Here is a 17,669-nt window from a genome sequence, read left to right as displayed (position 1 = left end):
TTTTCCCAAACGATGAAAGCCCCACCTTGTTTCTGGATCATTCAGACTGAAGCTGGCGTCAGCATGAGAGCACCACCATCTCGTGGCTCCGTCGTGGTCATTCCGCGAGCAATCATGGCAGCCGCTCCCCACCGGAAGCCTGCGGGAGTCGGGGGCCCCCAAGACTTTTATACAATCTTCACGGCTGAGGGGACGCTTTTCGAGAATGGAACCCAAGCCCTAGCAGGCAAGCGTCCGAGTTCCAAAGTGTCCCAGGACCATTTCAGTGGACCAGGCCTAAAACCGAGGAGCTGTCCGCCATTTTAAGAGCCATGTGGCAGCCGCCTATCGCTGCACTGCAAGAGTGGGAGCAACTCAACAACATGGTGAGCGAGACGCTGTGGCCGCAAGAGCGAGCGCAACTCAGCTAGATGGCCGCCACCTGGGGAGGCCCGTTCACGCCGGCTCCCCCACGCCCCCCCCCCGGGCCGCCGCACGCCAATTTTCGGAGCAGCATTGTAGGATACCAAAACCAGTGCGGCAGTTTACTGGACATCACCTGGGTGCCTGTCGTACATGTTGTGTCAGCCATGTGACACTGGACACAGACCGCTACTGACGAGGCCTCCCCCCGCACCACCCGGGACGCCCCACGCTGTTTTTCTGTGCTGCATTGTAGGATCCCTAAACCAGTGCGGCACCCAGGCGACATCACCTGGGTGCCGTCCAGAACTCTGCACGTTGTGCTGCCTTGGGACTATTCGCACAACAGACCACTACTGACGAGGCCTCCCCCCGCCCCACCCGGGACGCCCCACGCCAATTTTCGGAGCAGCATTGTAGGATCCCTAAACCAGTGCGGCACCCAGGCGACATCACCTGGGTGCCGTCCAGAACTCTGCACGTTGTGCTGCCTTGGGACTATTCGCACAAAAGACAGCTTCTAACCATTGTTGCTTTTTGTGTTGAGAAATGTTTAAATGTTTTTAGTTTTTGTTCCGTTTGTTAAAGTTTGTAGTTAATAAAGTTTTATAACCTTACTTTGTTGGAGTGTTATCTATTTTTTTAAAAACGGGTGAATGGGGCCTTGAATCGGGTTATTGTCATGTGTGGGCTTTGGAAGTGTGCTGCTGCAGGATCGGACATTTCAAACTCAAATGCACGTTCTTTTTCTTACCTTTCCGAAGCATGGAGCGCAATAGCAGGCAGAGAAAGGGTGATGCACGTGTTGAACACTACCTGACCTGGCAAGTTGCTGGCAGTGCCCCCCCGCCCGCTCCTGAAAGAGGGCACACACACACCGCCGCCCCGAGTACTTCACAAATCTTTAAAAGACCATGCGCTTGTTCATGAGGCTTAAATGGTTTATCACCTCTTCTAGAACCCCTGCATCGACCCTCTGACGTTTCCTGGAAAAATTACCATGTAACACAATACCAAGCCCTGTCAGCTGAAACCCCCAAGGAATCGTGGGGCATATTATCAAGGGGGTTTATCTCCGCTTTTTTGGCTTTAAAAACCATGAAAGCGGAGATAAAATTATTTCCCTATTATCAAGCTGTCGCTAACACCAGTTAGTGACAGCTAAAAGGAGATAGCGACCATCTTGGGCCCCGCTTTGCATGTCAGTGATACTTATCACTAATGACATGCAAAGTGGCGTGCCAAGATGTTAGCGACTGGAAACAGTCCCTAACATCGCTACCTTCTATTACCAACTTTTGGAGATATTCGCGCTAAGCGCGAATATCTCCAAAATCTAACACCTGCCCTGAGCAGTTCTTAGCCATGTTATCCAATGGGAGGTGGATAACATGGCTAAGAGCATTAGGTCGATAATACATGAATATCGCTGACTTTTCTGCGATAATAGCAAGGTTTATCTGCGATAAAAATCGCCGATGTGCGGCGATAATTTTTGTCTCTAAACAAGTTAGAGACAAAAATTATCGCTAGTTGTTCGTAATATGCCCCCGGGTTTTTGCTTGCAGAAATCGGGAGGCGGGAGACTAGCACTGAAATCAGTACTCACACGCCTGAATCAGGAGGATTGGCATGTCTGAATTCTCTACAGCTGGGGCCATAAACTACATCCGCAGGGTTAGGTGATAGCCTGGAACCAGCCTGGCATCTAAAATGGCTGCCGTGCACGACAAAATTGTGGCATTCGAAAAAAGGCAAGATGGCGCAGCCGCTGGAAGAGATGTATCAACATATATCAGCCTCCTCAGCCACCCTCAGGAAACATAGGGGATTAGGATATGTCTCCCGCACCCCCTTATACCTAGTACTTTAATTAACGAAGCACAAAATGGCGAATTCCCGTTTCGCTACCAGTTTGCGGCCCAGTTCGCGGCCCGTGAAGCGCTTCTACCGTGAAAAATCATTTTTTTTTTTTTTCCCCACGGGACCCTTTAATAACCCCAACAACATTCCTAGGGGGTCAAGAGGGGGATACCTTGCCCCCTTTCATTAAATTCCCCCTTAGTTTTTCACCTTTTCTTCTCTCTCGATCCTACCGAGAGACAAGATGGCGGCCGCTCCGGACTGTCACGCAGCAAAAAAAAAAAAAAAGCTCACGCACAGCCGCTGGAAGAGATGTATCAACATATATCAGCCTCCTCACCCACCCTCAGGAAACATAGGGGATTAGGATACGTCTCCCGCACCCACTTATAACTAGTAATTTAATTTACGAAGCACAAAATGGCGAATTCCCGTTTCGCTACCAGTTCGCGGCCGCGCTTCTACCGTGAAAAATCATTTTTTTTTTATTTTCCCCACGGGACCCTTTAATAACCCCAACAACATTCCTAGGGGGTCAAGAGGGGGATACCTTGCCCCCTTTCATTAAATTCCCCCTTCGTTTTCCACCTCTTCTTCTCTCTCGATCCTACCGAGAGACAAGATGGCGTCCGCTCCGGACTGTTTAGAATGTTGACAGACACCGGAGAGCCAATCAGCTTTCTGCGCGCAAAGTTCCGATAAGCGAAAAGTAAGCGGACCGGATCGCTGCCCAGAGCGCTGTTACAGATATATATCTTGGTTTGAACGTTAATTTCTCAAAAACTACTGGAGCACATATATTGAGACCTAGCAAAGGCACATCGGGCTAACAGTCCCTACAATTTTGCCAAGTTTCGTGCAAATCCATTCAGCCGTTCGAGCTAAAAGTGAGTCCAACCGCCCTATGGAAAACTCAATGCAAAAAACGCGTTTTGGGACCCCCCTTTTTTCTCAGCCCCCCCTTGACGAAACCCCACCAAATTTTCAGGGGCTGCTCAGAAACAAAATGTGCCATTTTCCTGAAAATTTCAGCCGATTCCGTCCACAAACGCCAAAGTTATTAGACATAGAATTTTCAAAAGTCCCATAGGGAAAAAATTCTAACTATATATACCTACTGGCGATAGCCAGTAGGTAATATATATATATATATATATATATATATATATAACATTAGTCCATCATTGCTTTCCACATTATATACCTGTAGTCACCACTTGGCAATTATGGTGCATTGTGGGCACAGTAGTTTTATGGATTAGTGTAATTCCAAATCATGCAAAATAAAGTACCGGATCCCAGCACATTCACGACATCATTAATACTCACTTAAGTTGTGTTTGATGGTGACTGCCAGGGCGCAAGATAAGGTCCTAGGACTGTTAGTGATGTGGCTGAATTCGCTCACATCTGTTGCGCCACTTCTCACCTAATTTTAGAGATACAGTAGTGGACTGAGTGTCCCTGTGTTTAGTCATGGCTGAGTGCCTGTGAGTCTTAATTCTGTCGCTACATGCTGTGGATCAACAGTAATTATATTGTATGAACAATTAAAATCAAAATCAATTCATTTACTGCTTATCACATACATTGACTTCATGTTGTTCGACTTGGTAGAAAACAGAAACTGCTTTGTTGCTGCAATGTGTCATTCTTTCTATATTGCAACGAAAGTTGAGGACTATGTCAATTCTTTGTCAAAACAAAATACAACAGCATAGGAGCAGGCATCTATCTTATAAATGTACATAAAGTTCCTCATCGGCGTTGAGCCCCCAAGGGCTTCTTGTTTTGAATCTAATTATTAATTTAGACTCAAGCCTTCTCAAATTGGTTACTCGGTCACCACCTCTCTCATTATCGCCAACCAACGCTATTCCTGAATATTTCATATCCTTCCAGGTTCTCCCTGGATGTGAGTTCAGATGTTTTGCTGTTGCGTAGGTTGGGTCATTGTTCTGGATTGCTCTCGTGTGTTCGAGAATTCTCTTCTTTAATGGACAGATTGTCGAGCCAATATATTTTTTCCCACAAAAACATTGAATTTGATACACAACAAATTGTGAGTCGCAGGTGATTTTGTTCCTGATATCAAAAGTTCTGCCCCTGGGATCAATGAGTGATTTCATATTTTGACCAATTTTACACGCTTTGCATGTCATGCATTTGCTGAAACCCAATTGTCTTTTTTCCAGCCAACTTTGAGTTCTTATTTGTTTGAAGTGGCTGTTGACCAGAGTATCACGGATTGATGGAGCTTTGCGATATGTTACTAATGGATTATCGCCAATTAGACCGCCTATTTCATTGTCTTTCTTTAACACATTCCAATACTTTGACAATATTCGCCTGATGTTGTAGCTTTCCTTGGAGTATGTTAATATTAGTCGTGGTTGCTCATCTTCCTCAGTGCCTCCAGTTGGATTTTGTCTTGTTATCAGTGTTTCTGCTCTAGTCTTGGCTCTTGCTTTTTGTGCTCCCTTGATTATGTCAGCATGTTTATATCCACGCTCGGAGAAGCGATCTTTGGTCTCTTTGAATTTGTTCTCCATTTCAGTTTCTTCCGAGCAATCCCTTTTCATTCTTATAAATTCCCCATAAGGGATACTCTTTTTTAGTGAGGTAGGATGGAAACTGCTTCCGTGTAATACACTATTTGTGGAGGTTGAATACAGTTGTTTCCAATTTCTTATTTTTAACATAGACTTTGGTATCCAGAAATTCTATTTCTTCTTTCTGGATGTTTGACGTGAATTGTAGTCCAACTTCATTTTCATTTAGGATTTCAATATATTCCACCAATTTCTGTTTGGTCCCCTTCCAAAGGAGGAACAGATCATCTATGAATCTGAGCCATATAACCACATCCGTGGTGTATGGCTCGTTTTCTTCTCTCCAAGCTATGTGCTTCTCCCACCATCCCATGGTAAAGTTTGCATAGCTTGGAGAGAATGAAACACCCATGGCACATATATATATATAACATTTCTATGGCAAAATGAAACCCCTCATTTTGTTCCTTTTCAAATTAAATGTATTAAGTGTTACCACTTTATTCCAATCAAGATGACTTCAGGTGTGCCCTACTTTTGTCATAAGTAAGACTGTTAGCCTGGCTGATATTTGGGCTACATTTGGGCTCTTTTGCCTCTGGTGGCCATCTTGGAGACTGCATATCAGAATTTTTTAAATAAAATATAAGAGGATTTGAGAAGTTACTCAAAATGTGCCCTAATTTTTCTTTCTTCAGCACTAATCATAATTTCTATGGCAAAATGAACCCCCTCATTTTGTTCCTTTGCAAATTAAATGTTTTAAGCGTTAACACTTTATTCCAATCAAGATGACTTCAGGTGTGCCATACTTTTGTCATAAGTAAGACTGTTAGCGCTCTAGTTGTTCTTTAGAACACTCTGGGACATTCTGTCATTGGGCTATAGTTGGGCTACATCTGGCTGATATTTGGGCTACATTTGTTTTTTTTTGTCTCTGGTGGCCATCTTTGGGCTACATTGGGCTACATTTGGGCTCTAACATATATATAGCCCAATATAGCCCAATATATATTTTTTCAAAGTTAATTTTTGTAAAAACCACTGGAGCATATATCTTGAGACATAGCAAAGGCACATCGGGGTACCAGTCCCTACAATTTTGCCAAGTTTGGTGGAAATCCATTCAGCCGTTCGGGCTAAAAGTGAGGTCGACCGCCCTATGGAAATTAACATGGGGAAAACACGTTTTGGGACCCCCCTTTTATCTCTGCCCCCGCTTGATAAATCCCCTCCAAACTTCCAGGGAAGGACCGGGGCGCCGCGAGGCAAATTTTAGGAAATTTTCAAGCAGATTCCTCAACCGGCACCAAAGTTATTCACAACAGAATGTTGAGATTTTGCATTGAAAATAATCCTAACTATAACTACCTATTGGCGACCACCAGTAGGTAATATATATATATATATATATATATATATATACATATATATATATATATATATATATATATATATATATATATATATATATATATATATATATATATATATATATATATATATATATATATATATATATACACACCCACACACACACTCATATCGGAGCCGAAACGTCATGCGGCTTGCTTGCACTCAATAAAGAAAAAATTTGCACTTGAATTTGGTCCGTGTCTGCTTGGCGTGGAGGACTCCTGGCCCACGGAAGAAAGCGTTGTTCTTCGGATATATATATATATATGTATAAAACATTAAACTAACCTACAAAAAAAATATTGTGTATATATTTTTTTTATAAGTTAAATGTTTTGATTATTTATTTTTGTAGTAATATTTTTAGTAATTTATTTTAAAATTGTTAATCTATATCTTAATATAGTAATATCTAGTGTTTGTAATTATGATGACTTATTATTAGTATTTTTTAATTTGTGTACATATTTTTACATATTTTGTAAAGTTATGTTAATAATTTTTGATCATTTTAAAATATGTATCTTTATTTTATGCTTGTAAGTTATACATTTTTATATATTTTTCATTAATGTAGGCATATTGTCTTTGTAATACTGTTAAAGTTAATATACTTTATAATAGTTAAAATTCAACATAGTTACCTATTTTCTGACAATAATGTGTCCTTTTATATATTTTTCTGATTTTTTACTTTACATGCAAGGTACGTAAAGTCAATATTTGTGTACTCAATATTTTTCTGCAATATTTTTGTGGTGATATTTTTATATACGATATTCCATCAGATAACCACACATGTGGATATTTGAAATGTGATGATCCTAAACACAGGACCACATGCATGAAAAGAGCAAATCTTCAAATCCTAAGCACATGCATAATAGGTGCAGATTCTAAACTCAGAAGCACCTAGAGACCCCACCGAGTTGGAGTTTGAAGCTAACCTTTCAGCGCTAAACCTCCAACAGCTGGTGGTGGGCCCCACCCACGTGAAGGGCCACACGCTAGACCTGGTATGGTCTTCTATGCCTAATACTGCAATTACCAAGGTCAGCCCCTGGATCTGTTCGGACCATTCTATGATCAGATGCTGGGTTCCAGGTGACTCCGTTCGGGCTGCATTTAATCAGGCACGGAGGAAAGTCCGGCTCTGGAATAAGGTTGAGGCTGATTCTTTAATAGCCGCCCTGTCCTCAGCCGCCCCTCCCACACTGAGTGGCATAAATTTAGATAAAGATGCCACCGCGCTTAGGTCCTGGCTGCTCGCCGCTCTTGATCAACTGGCTCCTGAGCAGATAGAGAGGACCAGATCCAAAGAGAAGGGAGCGCCATGGTTCGACGCCTCACTGAAAGAGAAAAAGCAAGCTCTCCGGAAGGCTGAGAGAAGGTGGAGACTTAATTACGGTCAATAACGGAGGCAGAAACTTTTAAAACTCTGCTGGCGAAATATAAGGCAGACATTCTGGAGGGAAAGTCAGCCTTCTACGAGGGAAGAATTAGAGAAGCAACTAATTTACAGCGAGAAACCTTTGTGATCCTAAGAGAGCTCACGCAACAGAAAGGGATAATCTCTGTGAATGATGAGCCAGACTGTGACTCATTCCAAACTTTTTTCCTCCAGAAGGTACAGGATATCATCACTGATATCAACGCACGCTCAGTCACTCCCACTTTGTCCACGCTAGGGGCTCAGGTGCCGCCCATGATGTTAAGCATCTTTCCTCCTATCGACGACACACGCCTCGAGGAACTTGTTGGACAGACCAAATCTGGCTCCACTATAGACCCATGCCCCCCAAGAATTTTTAAAATGGCATTGCCAGGCATCCAGCCCCAGGTGGTGAGTTTACTTAATAACTCACTGGAAACAGGGTATCTTCCTTTCCAGTTGAAGGAAGCTAGGGTCTCCCCACTATTAAAAAAAGTTGGCCCTGACCCGAAGGCCTTGAAAAATTACAGGCCCATCTCGCAGCTTCCTTTCCTGAGAAAGCTTTTGGAGAAGCACGTCCTAGGCACTTTGGCTGGCTATCTGGAGGAACACCACCTCCTTCATGCCAGGCAAGCAGGGTTCCGATCCCAACACAGTACGGAACTAGTAATGGCCGCGGTCACCGACCAACTGAGAGTCAGGACAGACAATAAACAGCCGTGCGCCCTGATTCTCCTAGATCTGTCGGCGGCTTTCGATACGGTCAGCCACACCATCCTGCTGGACCGTATCGTGAAGCTGGGGATCACAGGCCAAGTGCTAAAGTGTCTGGAGTCTTTTCTATCAGGTCGTACTCAAAGGGTACAGCTGGGTGATCAGCTATCGGGGATTAGTGATGTAACATGGGGCGTGCCCCAGGGGTCAGCGCTATCCCCCCTGCTCCTCAATATCTACCTGCAGCCGCTGGTTGAGGAGTTCATGAGCCGGAACTGTGAAGTTTTTAACTATGCAGATGATACCCAGCTACTGGTTCAGCTGGAAGACACCATTGAAGCCCAGGAATCAGTGAGGAATCTGCTTAGCTTCACGGTCAACTGGATGACCAACAATCTGTTGATAGTGAATGCCGAAAAAACAGAGGTGCTGGTCCTCAGTAACCTAGGGAACCCCTGGAGTGACCTATACTGGCCCCCAGAGCTAGGTCCTACTCCCCCTCCTGGTAGGGTGGTAAAAAGTCTGGGTCTGAGGATTGATGCAGACCTCTCAATAGCTCCCCAAGTCACAGCCGTGGTTGGCTCTTGCACGGGTGTACTGAGGCAATTGCGGAAATTGGTACCCATCTTATCAGCCTCTACCCTGCAATCGATTGTATCTGCCACAGTTATTCCAAGACTTGATTACGGCAATGCACTATACCTCGGCTTGCCACAGAAGCTGTTGAGGAAGCTGCAGGTAGTACAGAACGATGCAGCAAGACTGATCCACTCCCTGCCTAGAAACTCTCACGCCACCCCCCTGCTCCAAAAGTTGCACTGGCTACCGGTCATGTATAGAGGACAATTCAAATGTCTCTGTGTGGCCCACAAGGCTTTCTTTGGTAAAGCACCAGAGTACATAAAACAACGTCTCATGAGATACGTTCCCGGTAGACCTCTGCGCTCAGGGAAGACCTCTAATCTGATCCAACCCAGATTCAAGCTAAAAACCAGAGGAGGCAGAGCCCTGTCTGTTCTTCTCCCACAGTTGTGGAATGCACTTCGGACTACTTTGAAGGAAGAATCTCAGTTACTGCCCTTCAGAAAGAAATTAAAAACCCATCTATTTAAAAGGGTGATGATTCCAGCATAGTCGATGGGTAGCCTGAGGGACTTGGGTTAACAGTGTGTTGTGTTGTTCTGTTTCTAAGCGCTTAGAGACCGGCGTTGATAGGCGCTATACAAATAAGCAATAACATAACATAACATAACAAATATGAAATGTGCATATCCTAAATACAGGAACACACACATGAAATATAGATATTCTAAAGACAGTATCACATAAATGAAATGTGCAGAAACTAAAGACAGAGCCTCATATGTGAACTGCACAGGTTCTAGGGCGGACCCATAGGCTTGGAATGCGCTGATCCTAAAGACGGAGGCTCATATGTGAGCTAGACAGGTTCTCGTACAGGCCCATGGGCTTGGAATGTGCTGATCCTACAGATAGAACCACATGCATGGAATATGCATATCCTACAGACATGAGCACATGTATGATATGTGCAGACCCTGAGACAGCCGCACAGACATCCTCTTTCTACAGGTCTGCCACAGGGCTGCAGGTCTGAGGACTCCTCTCACCTGGGGCTGTAAGGCTCGGAGTCGGTGTGTTCCGTCTCTAGAGACTGCTGGTTGCGACCTTCTCGGGTAATGGTGGTGGTGGTGGTGGTGGTGATTGTCCTTTCGCTGGAGTTTATGATAGATCTGGAATACAAGAATGAACATGTCACCTTTGGTGCAATGAAACCAGACAAGGAAACAGCAACACACTGCATGGAAGCAATCATGATCATTTAGCCAAAAAACTGCGTCCAGCCCCCGTTCCCCTTCTCTAAGAGGCAGACTCACTGAATATGTCATCACAAAAGAAACATTGCATTAAAAAGGGAAGTTCGTTTCGGCCCTGGCTTCCTGAGCTGGGTACGCCTCCTCTATGCTGCCCCCCTCGCACGGACATTGGTCTATATTCAGGTAGCTTCCCCATTTGAGCTGGGTACGGGCACTCATCAGGTTTGCCCCCTTTCCCCATTAATTTTTGCCCTCATCTTGGAGCCACTGGCGATGTGTATAAGGAGGTATCCGATAATTCGAGGGTTGAAATGGGCGCAAGACTGGGAGGACCGAATATCACGTTATGCAGATGATGTTTACTTGGCCTCACCTGCTGCCTCTCTAAATCGAGCAAGTCACATCTTCTTGGTCTTTGGGGAATTTTCAGGTTACACCATCAACTGGTCTGAATCGGTCCTATATGTGTTGAGCGAGGAGAACCCAACCTTACCCAGAGGTTTTACCACAACAACCGCCCTGACACTCTCGTATGGTCAGAATCTACTTCCTCCTTTGCAGCGCCTAAAAAGTGATGTTGTTCATTGGAAATCGCTTCCTCCTGGGAGGGCAGCCAGGTTTAAAATTATGTCACTCCTCCATTTCCTTTATGCTCTCCAGAATGCACCGCTCCCGGGATCGCAAACATATTTCAAATCAATTGATTCTGTTTTGAGGGACCTCCTGTGGGAGGGAAAACCTCCACGAGTGTCGCTGGCTAAGCTCACAGAGGGGTGGTACGATGGAGGCATTGCTCTCCCCGACATTCGACGTTAATATTGGGCAGCTCATCTCGCGGCCATTAATCAGTGCACGTACGGCCCACAGATAGATCCCGGGTTCAGCATGGACAGAGGGTTCCTACCTGGGGGTAATTACAGGGGAGCACTGTATGCCAATCCTTCTAAATTGAAACTAACAGGGCCTATCAACCACTCAGGTAAAGTATGGAGAGAAGCCACTCTAAGCTTGGGGTGGAAGGATAAAATCACGGGGGCCACCCCACTCTGGGACACAGCCCAGTTTGGGAATCTGAGAGTCACACAAGGATTTGACAAATGGGGCTTAATTGACTTATCCTCAGTAGGTGACCCTTGGAGGGATGGAGAAATACTCTCCTTTGACCAGCTGAGAGACGGATACAACCTGGCGACTTTAGAATACTACAGATATCTCCAGGTTAAGTATGCGTTGCAATCGGTGATACCTAAGGGTGATAACCCGCCTCACCGCTCGAGGACAGAATACTAGATGGCCACCTCCCAGAGAAGGCAATCTCCATTATATATAGAAAACTAATAGACAATTCCCCAGATACCTGTCTCCGCCTCCGTTCACATTGGGACCATGATGTAGCCGCGCTAGCTTCTCGAAAAGAAACAGCAGTCTCATCCAGAATGAGACTTGGTCAACTCAAAATATTACATAGAATATATTATTCGGGACAAACATTGATGAAGATGGGTTTCGGGTGGGCAGACTTTGTGTTAGGGGATGTGGGCTTGATGGTACATTCATACATATACTTTGGGAATGTCCGTTAATTCAGAGCTACTGGGAGAGGGTAACGAGCTGTATGACAGAAGTCATGGGGATAACTACAGATTGCAACATAAAATGATGTCTCTTAAATATCTGGGGCCCTACAGACCTCAACGTCAAAGAGAAGATATGGGTATCAGTGGGAATGATGGTGGCCAAAAGAAATATGGCAAAATTGTGGGGGGCGAGAGAAAAATCATCCATGAGGATTTGGGAAAACGACATGGATCATTACATGTTCACAGAAAAAAACGGTATATATTGCATGAGGATGCCCAAATAAATGGTCGCAAATTTGGCAAAAATGGAACACTTACAGTGGGGGACATTTGTGAGCCACCGAGAGTTCTACCAACTATGGATTTGGACTGAATGCCACCTGTTGTATATTGCTACCATGACTGGAGCTATACTTCAGATGTGGAGAATTGCAAATTGCGATAATGATGTATGATACTGTCTGTAAAGTGTTATTTTATATGTTAATTGTTTAAATAAAAATAATATTTTTTATTTTAATGAAAGTTTGTCAAAGAAAATCAAATGCACCAGTCTTTTTCCTTCAATCTGGCAATTTCTCTCATTTAGGTCTCTGTAAATCCAGACTCAAGATGTGGACAATTATTTATTCAGGTCCTTTATACGCCTTAGCGCCTTCAGAGTAATCATAAACAGTTAAATGAGGGATAAGGAAAGGGGGGTAGATCCCCGCTGAAGGCATGAACTGGTCTTACAGCCGCCGCTCCCCTGGAGGTGGAAGCGGACTGGTCCAAATCTGGTCTGAAGAACTCAGTTTCCAAGAGCTTCCTGACCTGAAGATACCCGATGAGACGGGGAAGCTGTGGGCTTTCAGCATTCTGAGGTCTGGGTCCTGGTGCTCGGAAGACCCGCCTCCATGCTTGAGATGCTGGAAGGATCACGGTGGACCAGATGAGAAGCGACTGAATCTTACCTCTGGGCTTGGACTCCGTACCTATGCTCAAGTCCTATGAGTTAAGGTATTCATATTCATGCCCTATCACAATCGGTGTACCTGTAACTATGTCCTATCTCAACCACTACGCCCGTAATTGTGCCCTTTCGCAATCATTGTATCAGGTACTATTCACTGCACCGTTCATATCAACCACTGGACCTGTAATCGTGCCCTATCAAAATCATTCTATCGATAATTATTCACTGTTCAAGTAATTCGCTAGTCCCATAATCGTGACCTGTCGCAATCATTGACCAGTGTACCAGTAATTATTCACTGTTCTTATCAACCACTAGACCTGTAATTGTGCCTTATCACACATTTGTGTCTGTAATTCTCACTCTTACTAATGTTGTCCCTGTAATCATGCCCTGTCACCATCTCTATACCTCTAATTATGGCATGTTACATTACTGCACCTCTGATCATGTTCTATTACAACCACTGGACCTGTTATCGTTCCCGATCACACATGGCACTCACCCACCCAACATCTCCCCAGGGCAGAAGGGACAGAGAGAAGTTCTCTAGTCCCCCAGACCCATCACTAGGGGGTCACAAGCACCACCCAAGCTTCCAGAGGCAGCTCGCAGGGAACGGGGGTGGCAGGGCAGGCGGAGGGTGGAGGTAGGGGGGTCGGGCGGCAAAAACAAAAAAAAACACTTCCCTTTTGCCAGCCGCCATTTCCCCTCAGCTCTGGTCTCTTCTGATGCCGCCATCTCTCATTAGCTTCCATTCCAAACAGGAAGCACCCAGGCTGCCTCCCCATAGCCAATCACAACGCTGCAATGCAGTGTTGTGATAGGTGTGGGAGCTTGTGCATATTCCCCACCAGGCTGTGTATTACAGTCTGGTGGGGAACATGCAAAGTGCGCATGACTGTTTGGCCGGCCATGCAGCCATATCCGCTCGTAGTGTGCAAACCACTCCTCCAAGTGACACCATCCGCGCCCGCCCTAACCCAGCACCGTACTGAAAAATGAAATGAAAATAACGAGGTTATTAGTATTTTAATTTTCCTTTGCCTGCGTTGAGAGCACTGGAGCGACGTACCTTCTGGAGGTAGATTCCGTGTCGTCCGAGTACTCGGAGGATGTGCGCCAGGGGTCGGTGCTCGTGGTGGTGAAGGTGGTCTCTCTTTGCATTGGGGTGGGCCTGCAAGGAGAAGAGATCACAGCCTGAAGGTCTCGGTCACATGTTCATCTATTGTCATGAACTCAAGCACAGGGGCAAAAGGGCAGCGCCCTCCTTCAACCAGTGAGCGAAGCAGGGGCGCAGCGAGTGAGCGGGCGATGGTGAGGTGTGAATGATGGGCGGGAAAACATGTGCGGGGAGGCAAACGGGTGAGGACATGGATGGGTGGGGAGTGAACTGTGGGTTGATTGAATGGGTGAGGAAATGGATGGTTGGGGAGTGAACAGTGGGGTGATAGAATGGGTGAGAAAATGGATGGTTGAGGAGTGAACAGTGGGGTGATAGAATGGGTGAGGAAATGGATGGGTGGGGAGTGAACAGTGGGGTGATAGAATGGGTGAGGAAATGGATGGGTGGGGAGTGAACAGTGGGGTGATAGAATGGGAGAGGAAATGGATGGGTGGGGAGTGAACAGTGGGGTGATAGAATGGGTGAGAAAATGGATGGTTGAGGAGTGAACAGTGGGGTGATAGAATGGGTGAGAAAATGGATGGTTGAGGAGTGAACAGTGGGGTGATAGAATGGGTGAGGACATGGATGGGTGGGGAGTGAACAGTGGGGTGATAGAATGGGTGAAGAAATGGATGGTTGGGAAGTGAACAGTGGGGTAAATTAATCAATCAATCATTACACTTATAAAGCACGCTACTTACCGGTGAGGGTCTCAAGGCGCTGTGGGGAGGGGGTGCTGCCACTGCTCCAAGAGCCAGGTTTTGAGGAGTCTTCTGAAGGTGAGCAGGTCCTGGGTCTGCTTTAGGTGGGTAGGGAGGGTGTTCCAGGTCTTGGTGGCGAGGAAGGAGAAGGATCTGCCACCGGAGGTCATTTGTTGGATGCGGGGGACAGCGGCGAGTGCGAGGCTGGCGGAGTAGAGCTGGCGGGTGGGGGTGTAGAAGCTGAGTCGGCTGTTGAGGTAGGCTGGTCCTGTGTTGTGGAGTGCTTTGTGTGCGTAGTTTGAAGGTGATCCTCTTTTCGACGGGGAGCCAGTGTAGGTCTCTCAGGTGGGGGGTGATGTGGTTGCGGCAAGGGGCGCTGAAGATCAGTCGGGCGGAGGTGTTTTGAATGTGTTGAAGTCGTCGCAAGTGTTTGGACGGAATACCTGCGTAGAGTGCGTTACTGTAGTCTAACCTGCTGCTGACGAGGGCCTGGGTCACCATTCTTCTTGTTTTGGTGGGGATCCACTTGTAGATCCTGCGGAGCATGCAGAGGGTGTTGAAGCAGGAGAGGGAGACAGTGTTGACCTGCTTCGACAAGGAAAGGGAGGAGTCGAGGATGATTCCCAGGTTGCGTGCGTGGTCGGTGGGTGTTGGTGCTGTTCCCAGCGTGGTCGGCCACCAGGAGTCGTCCCAGGCGGAGGGGGTGGTTCCGAGGATGAGGACCTCCGTCTTGTCCGAGTTAAGCTTCAGTTGGCTGTTCCTCATCCAGTCGGCAACGGCCTTCATTCCCTCGTGGAGGTTGGTTTTGGTGGTGTGTGGGTCTTTGGTGAGGGAGAGGATCAGCTGGGTGTCGTCGGCGTAGGAGATGATGTTGAGATCGTGCTGGCGGGTGACGTGAGCGAGGGGGGCCATGTAGAGGTTTAACAGCGTTGGGCTGAGGGATGAGCCCTGGGGTACGCAGCATATGATGTCAGTGGTTTCGGAGTGGAAGGGGGAGGCAGACGCTCTGGGTTCTGCCGAAGAGGAAGGATGTGGTTCAGTCCAGGGCCTTCTCTTGGATTCCGGCTTCTTGGAGACGTGTCTTTAGTGTGCAGTGGCAGACCGTGTCGAAGGCGGCTGACAGGTCAAGGAGGATGAGGGCTGATGTTTTGCCGTTGTCTAGTTGGAACCTTATGTCGTCTGTGGTGGAGATGAGGGCTGTCTCAGTGCTGTGGTTTCTTTGGAATCCGGACTGGGATGGGTCTAGGATGTTGTTGTCCTCGAGGTAGCGGGTCAGTTGCGTGTTGACGACTTTCTCGATGACCTTCGCCGGGAACGGGAGCAGGGAGATGGTCCGGAAATTCTTTAGGTCCTTGGGGTCCGCCTTGGGTTTTTTGAGGAGGGCGTTGATCTCAGCGTGCTTCCAGCTTTCCTGAAAAGTGGTTGTCTCGAGGGAGATGTTGATTACCTTCCGTAGTTGGGGTGGGATGGCTGCATCGACTTTGTTGAATATGTGGTGTGGGCAGGGGTCTGACGGTGATCCTGAGTGGATGGAGTTCATGATCTTGCATGTTTTGTCGTTGTTGACGTTGGTCCAGGAGGTCAGGCAGTTGAAGCGGGTGGTGTTCGCAGAGGGGGGTGGAGTCTGGCATAGTCAGGGCGGTCGTGGTGTTGAAGCTTTCGTGGATGTCAGCGATCTTGCGGTGGAAGAAGGTGGCCAGCGAGTAGCACAGTTCTTGTGAGGGTGGGATGTCATTGGTGTTGACGCTGGGGTTGGAGAGTTCCTTCACGAGGCTGAAGAGCTCTTTGCTGTCGTGTGCATTGTTGTCCAGGCGGGCTTTGAAAGAAGATCTCTTGGCTAGTCTGATTAGGTGGTGATGTCTGCGGGTGGCGTCTTTGTGGGCTGCGTAGCTGTCTGGTGTTTTTTCGTGGAGCCATTTCTTCTCCAGTTTCTGCCATGCTCGTTTGGAGGTCTGGAGCTCTTTGGTGAACCATGTGGCTTTCTTGCTGGTGCGGCTGTTGGAGGGTTTCTTGAGTGGGGCGTGGGTGTTGGCGCAGTCGTTGATCCATTGTCTGAAGTTCCGTGCGGCTGTGTCTGGGTCGGTGGGTGGGATCTGGGTGCAGGTGGTGGTCTGCTGTTCTTCGGTGACTTTGCTCCAGCAGCGGCGGGCAGCTGTTGGGTGCGGTGGTGCGTGGTGGGCCTCTTGTAGGTGAAATGGATGCATCGGTGATCGGTCCAGTGGAGTTCGGTGGTGTGGTCGAAGGTGACGTGCGGGATTGTGGAGAAGATGGGGTTAAGAGTTTGGCCGGCGGCGTGGGTGGGAGCGGTGAGGATTTGACTGAGGCTGAGGTTGGCGAGGTTGTCGATCAGGGTGGCGGAGTTGGCGTTGTTGTTGTTCTTGGGATGGAAGTTTAGGTCCCCGAGGAGGATGTAGTCCGTGGAGGCGAGTGCGTGGGTGCTGACGAGGTCGGCGATGGAGTCCCTGAACTTTCGCCAGGTTCCCGGGGGTCTGTAGATGAGGGTTCCTCTAAGGGTGGTGTTGGGGTCGGTGTGGATCCAGAAGTGCAGGTGTTCCGCAGTGCTGATGGTGTCGTCTGCGTGGGTGGAGACAGGGTGGACTTGTGTACGATGGCTATTGCTCCTCCAATTCCGTTGGTGCGGTCTCTGCGGGAGAACTGGTAGCCGTTCGGGACGGCTATGGCAATGTCGGGTGCCGAGGAGTTGTTCCACCAGATCTCGGTCAGGAAGGCAACGTCTGGAGCGAAGGTGTCCAGCAGGTCCCAGAGCTCTACGGCGTGTTTGCGTGCGGAACGCGTGTTTAGGAGTATGCAGCGTAGGTGGTTGGGTCCGATCCTTGGTGGTTTGGTGGTTCTGTCACAGGTGAAGCTGCAGGTGCGGCAGGAGAAAGGTTCGTGGGTGCAATTCGGGGTGGCCTGGAAGTAGGTGTGGTCTCGCCCGGCATTGAGTGTGTGTAGGGTGTTGGCGTTGTTTCGTAGTCTGGCGTCGTATCGGAGTATGGCGTTGTGGTGACTGAATTGGTGAGGAAATGAATCGTTGGGGTGTGAACA

The 17,669-nt window shown here is 47.4% G+C and overlaps 1 protein-coding gene across 3 annotated transcripts in view; it reads right to left on the bottom strand.

Annotated features, from left to right (window-relative positions):
* The window catches only part of LOC147689445 (uncharacterized), a 388,546-nt gene that overhangs the window by 21,431 nt on the left and 349,446 nt on the right, over positions 1-17,669 (bottom strand). For all 3 annotated transcript variants that reach the window (XM_086942213.1, XM_086942214.1, XM_086942212.1), the window contains 2 exons: positions 13,828-13,929; positions 10,011-10,133 (listed from right to left, as the gene is read on the bottom strand). In XM_086942213.1, coding sequence (XP_086798339.1) covers positions 10,011-10,133; positions 13,828-13,929 — 225 coding nt within the window. The remainder of the gene's footprint in view (positions 1-10,010; positions 10,134-13,827; positions 13,930-17,669) is intronic.

This window comes from Lissotriton vulgaris, chromosome 10 (genome assembly GCF_964263255.1).
Source record: "Lissotriton vulgaris chromosome 10, aLisVul1.2, whole genome shotgun sequence".
Classification (NCBI taxonomy): domain Eukaryota; kingdom Metazoa; phylum Chordata; class Amphibia; order Caudata; family Salamandridae; genus Lissotriton; species Lissotriton vulgaris.
The sequence above is the reverse complement of the archived record's forward strand: the minus strand, read 5'-3'. Positions and strand labels throughout refer to the sequence as shown.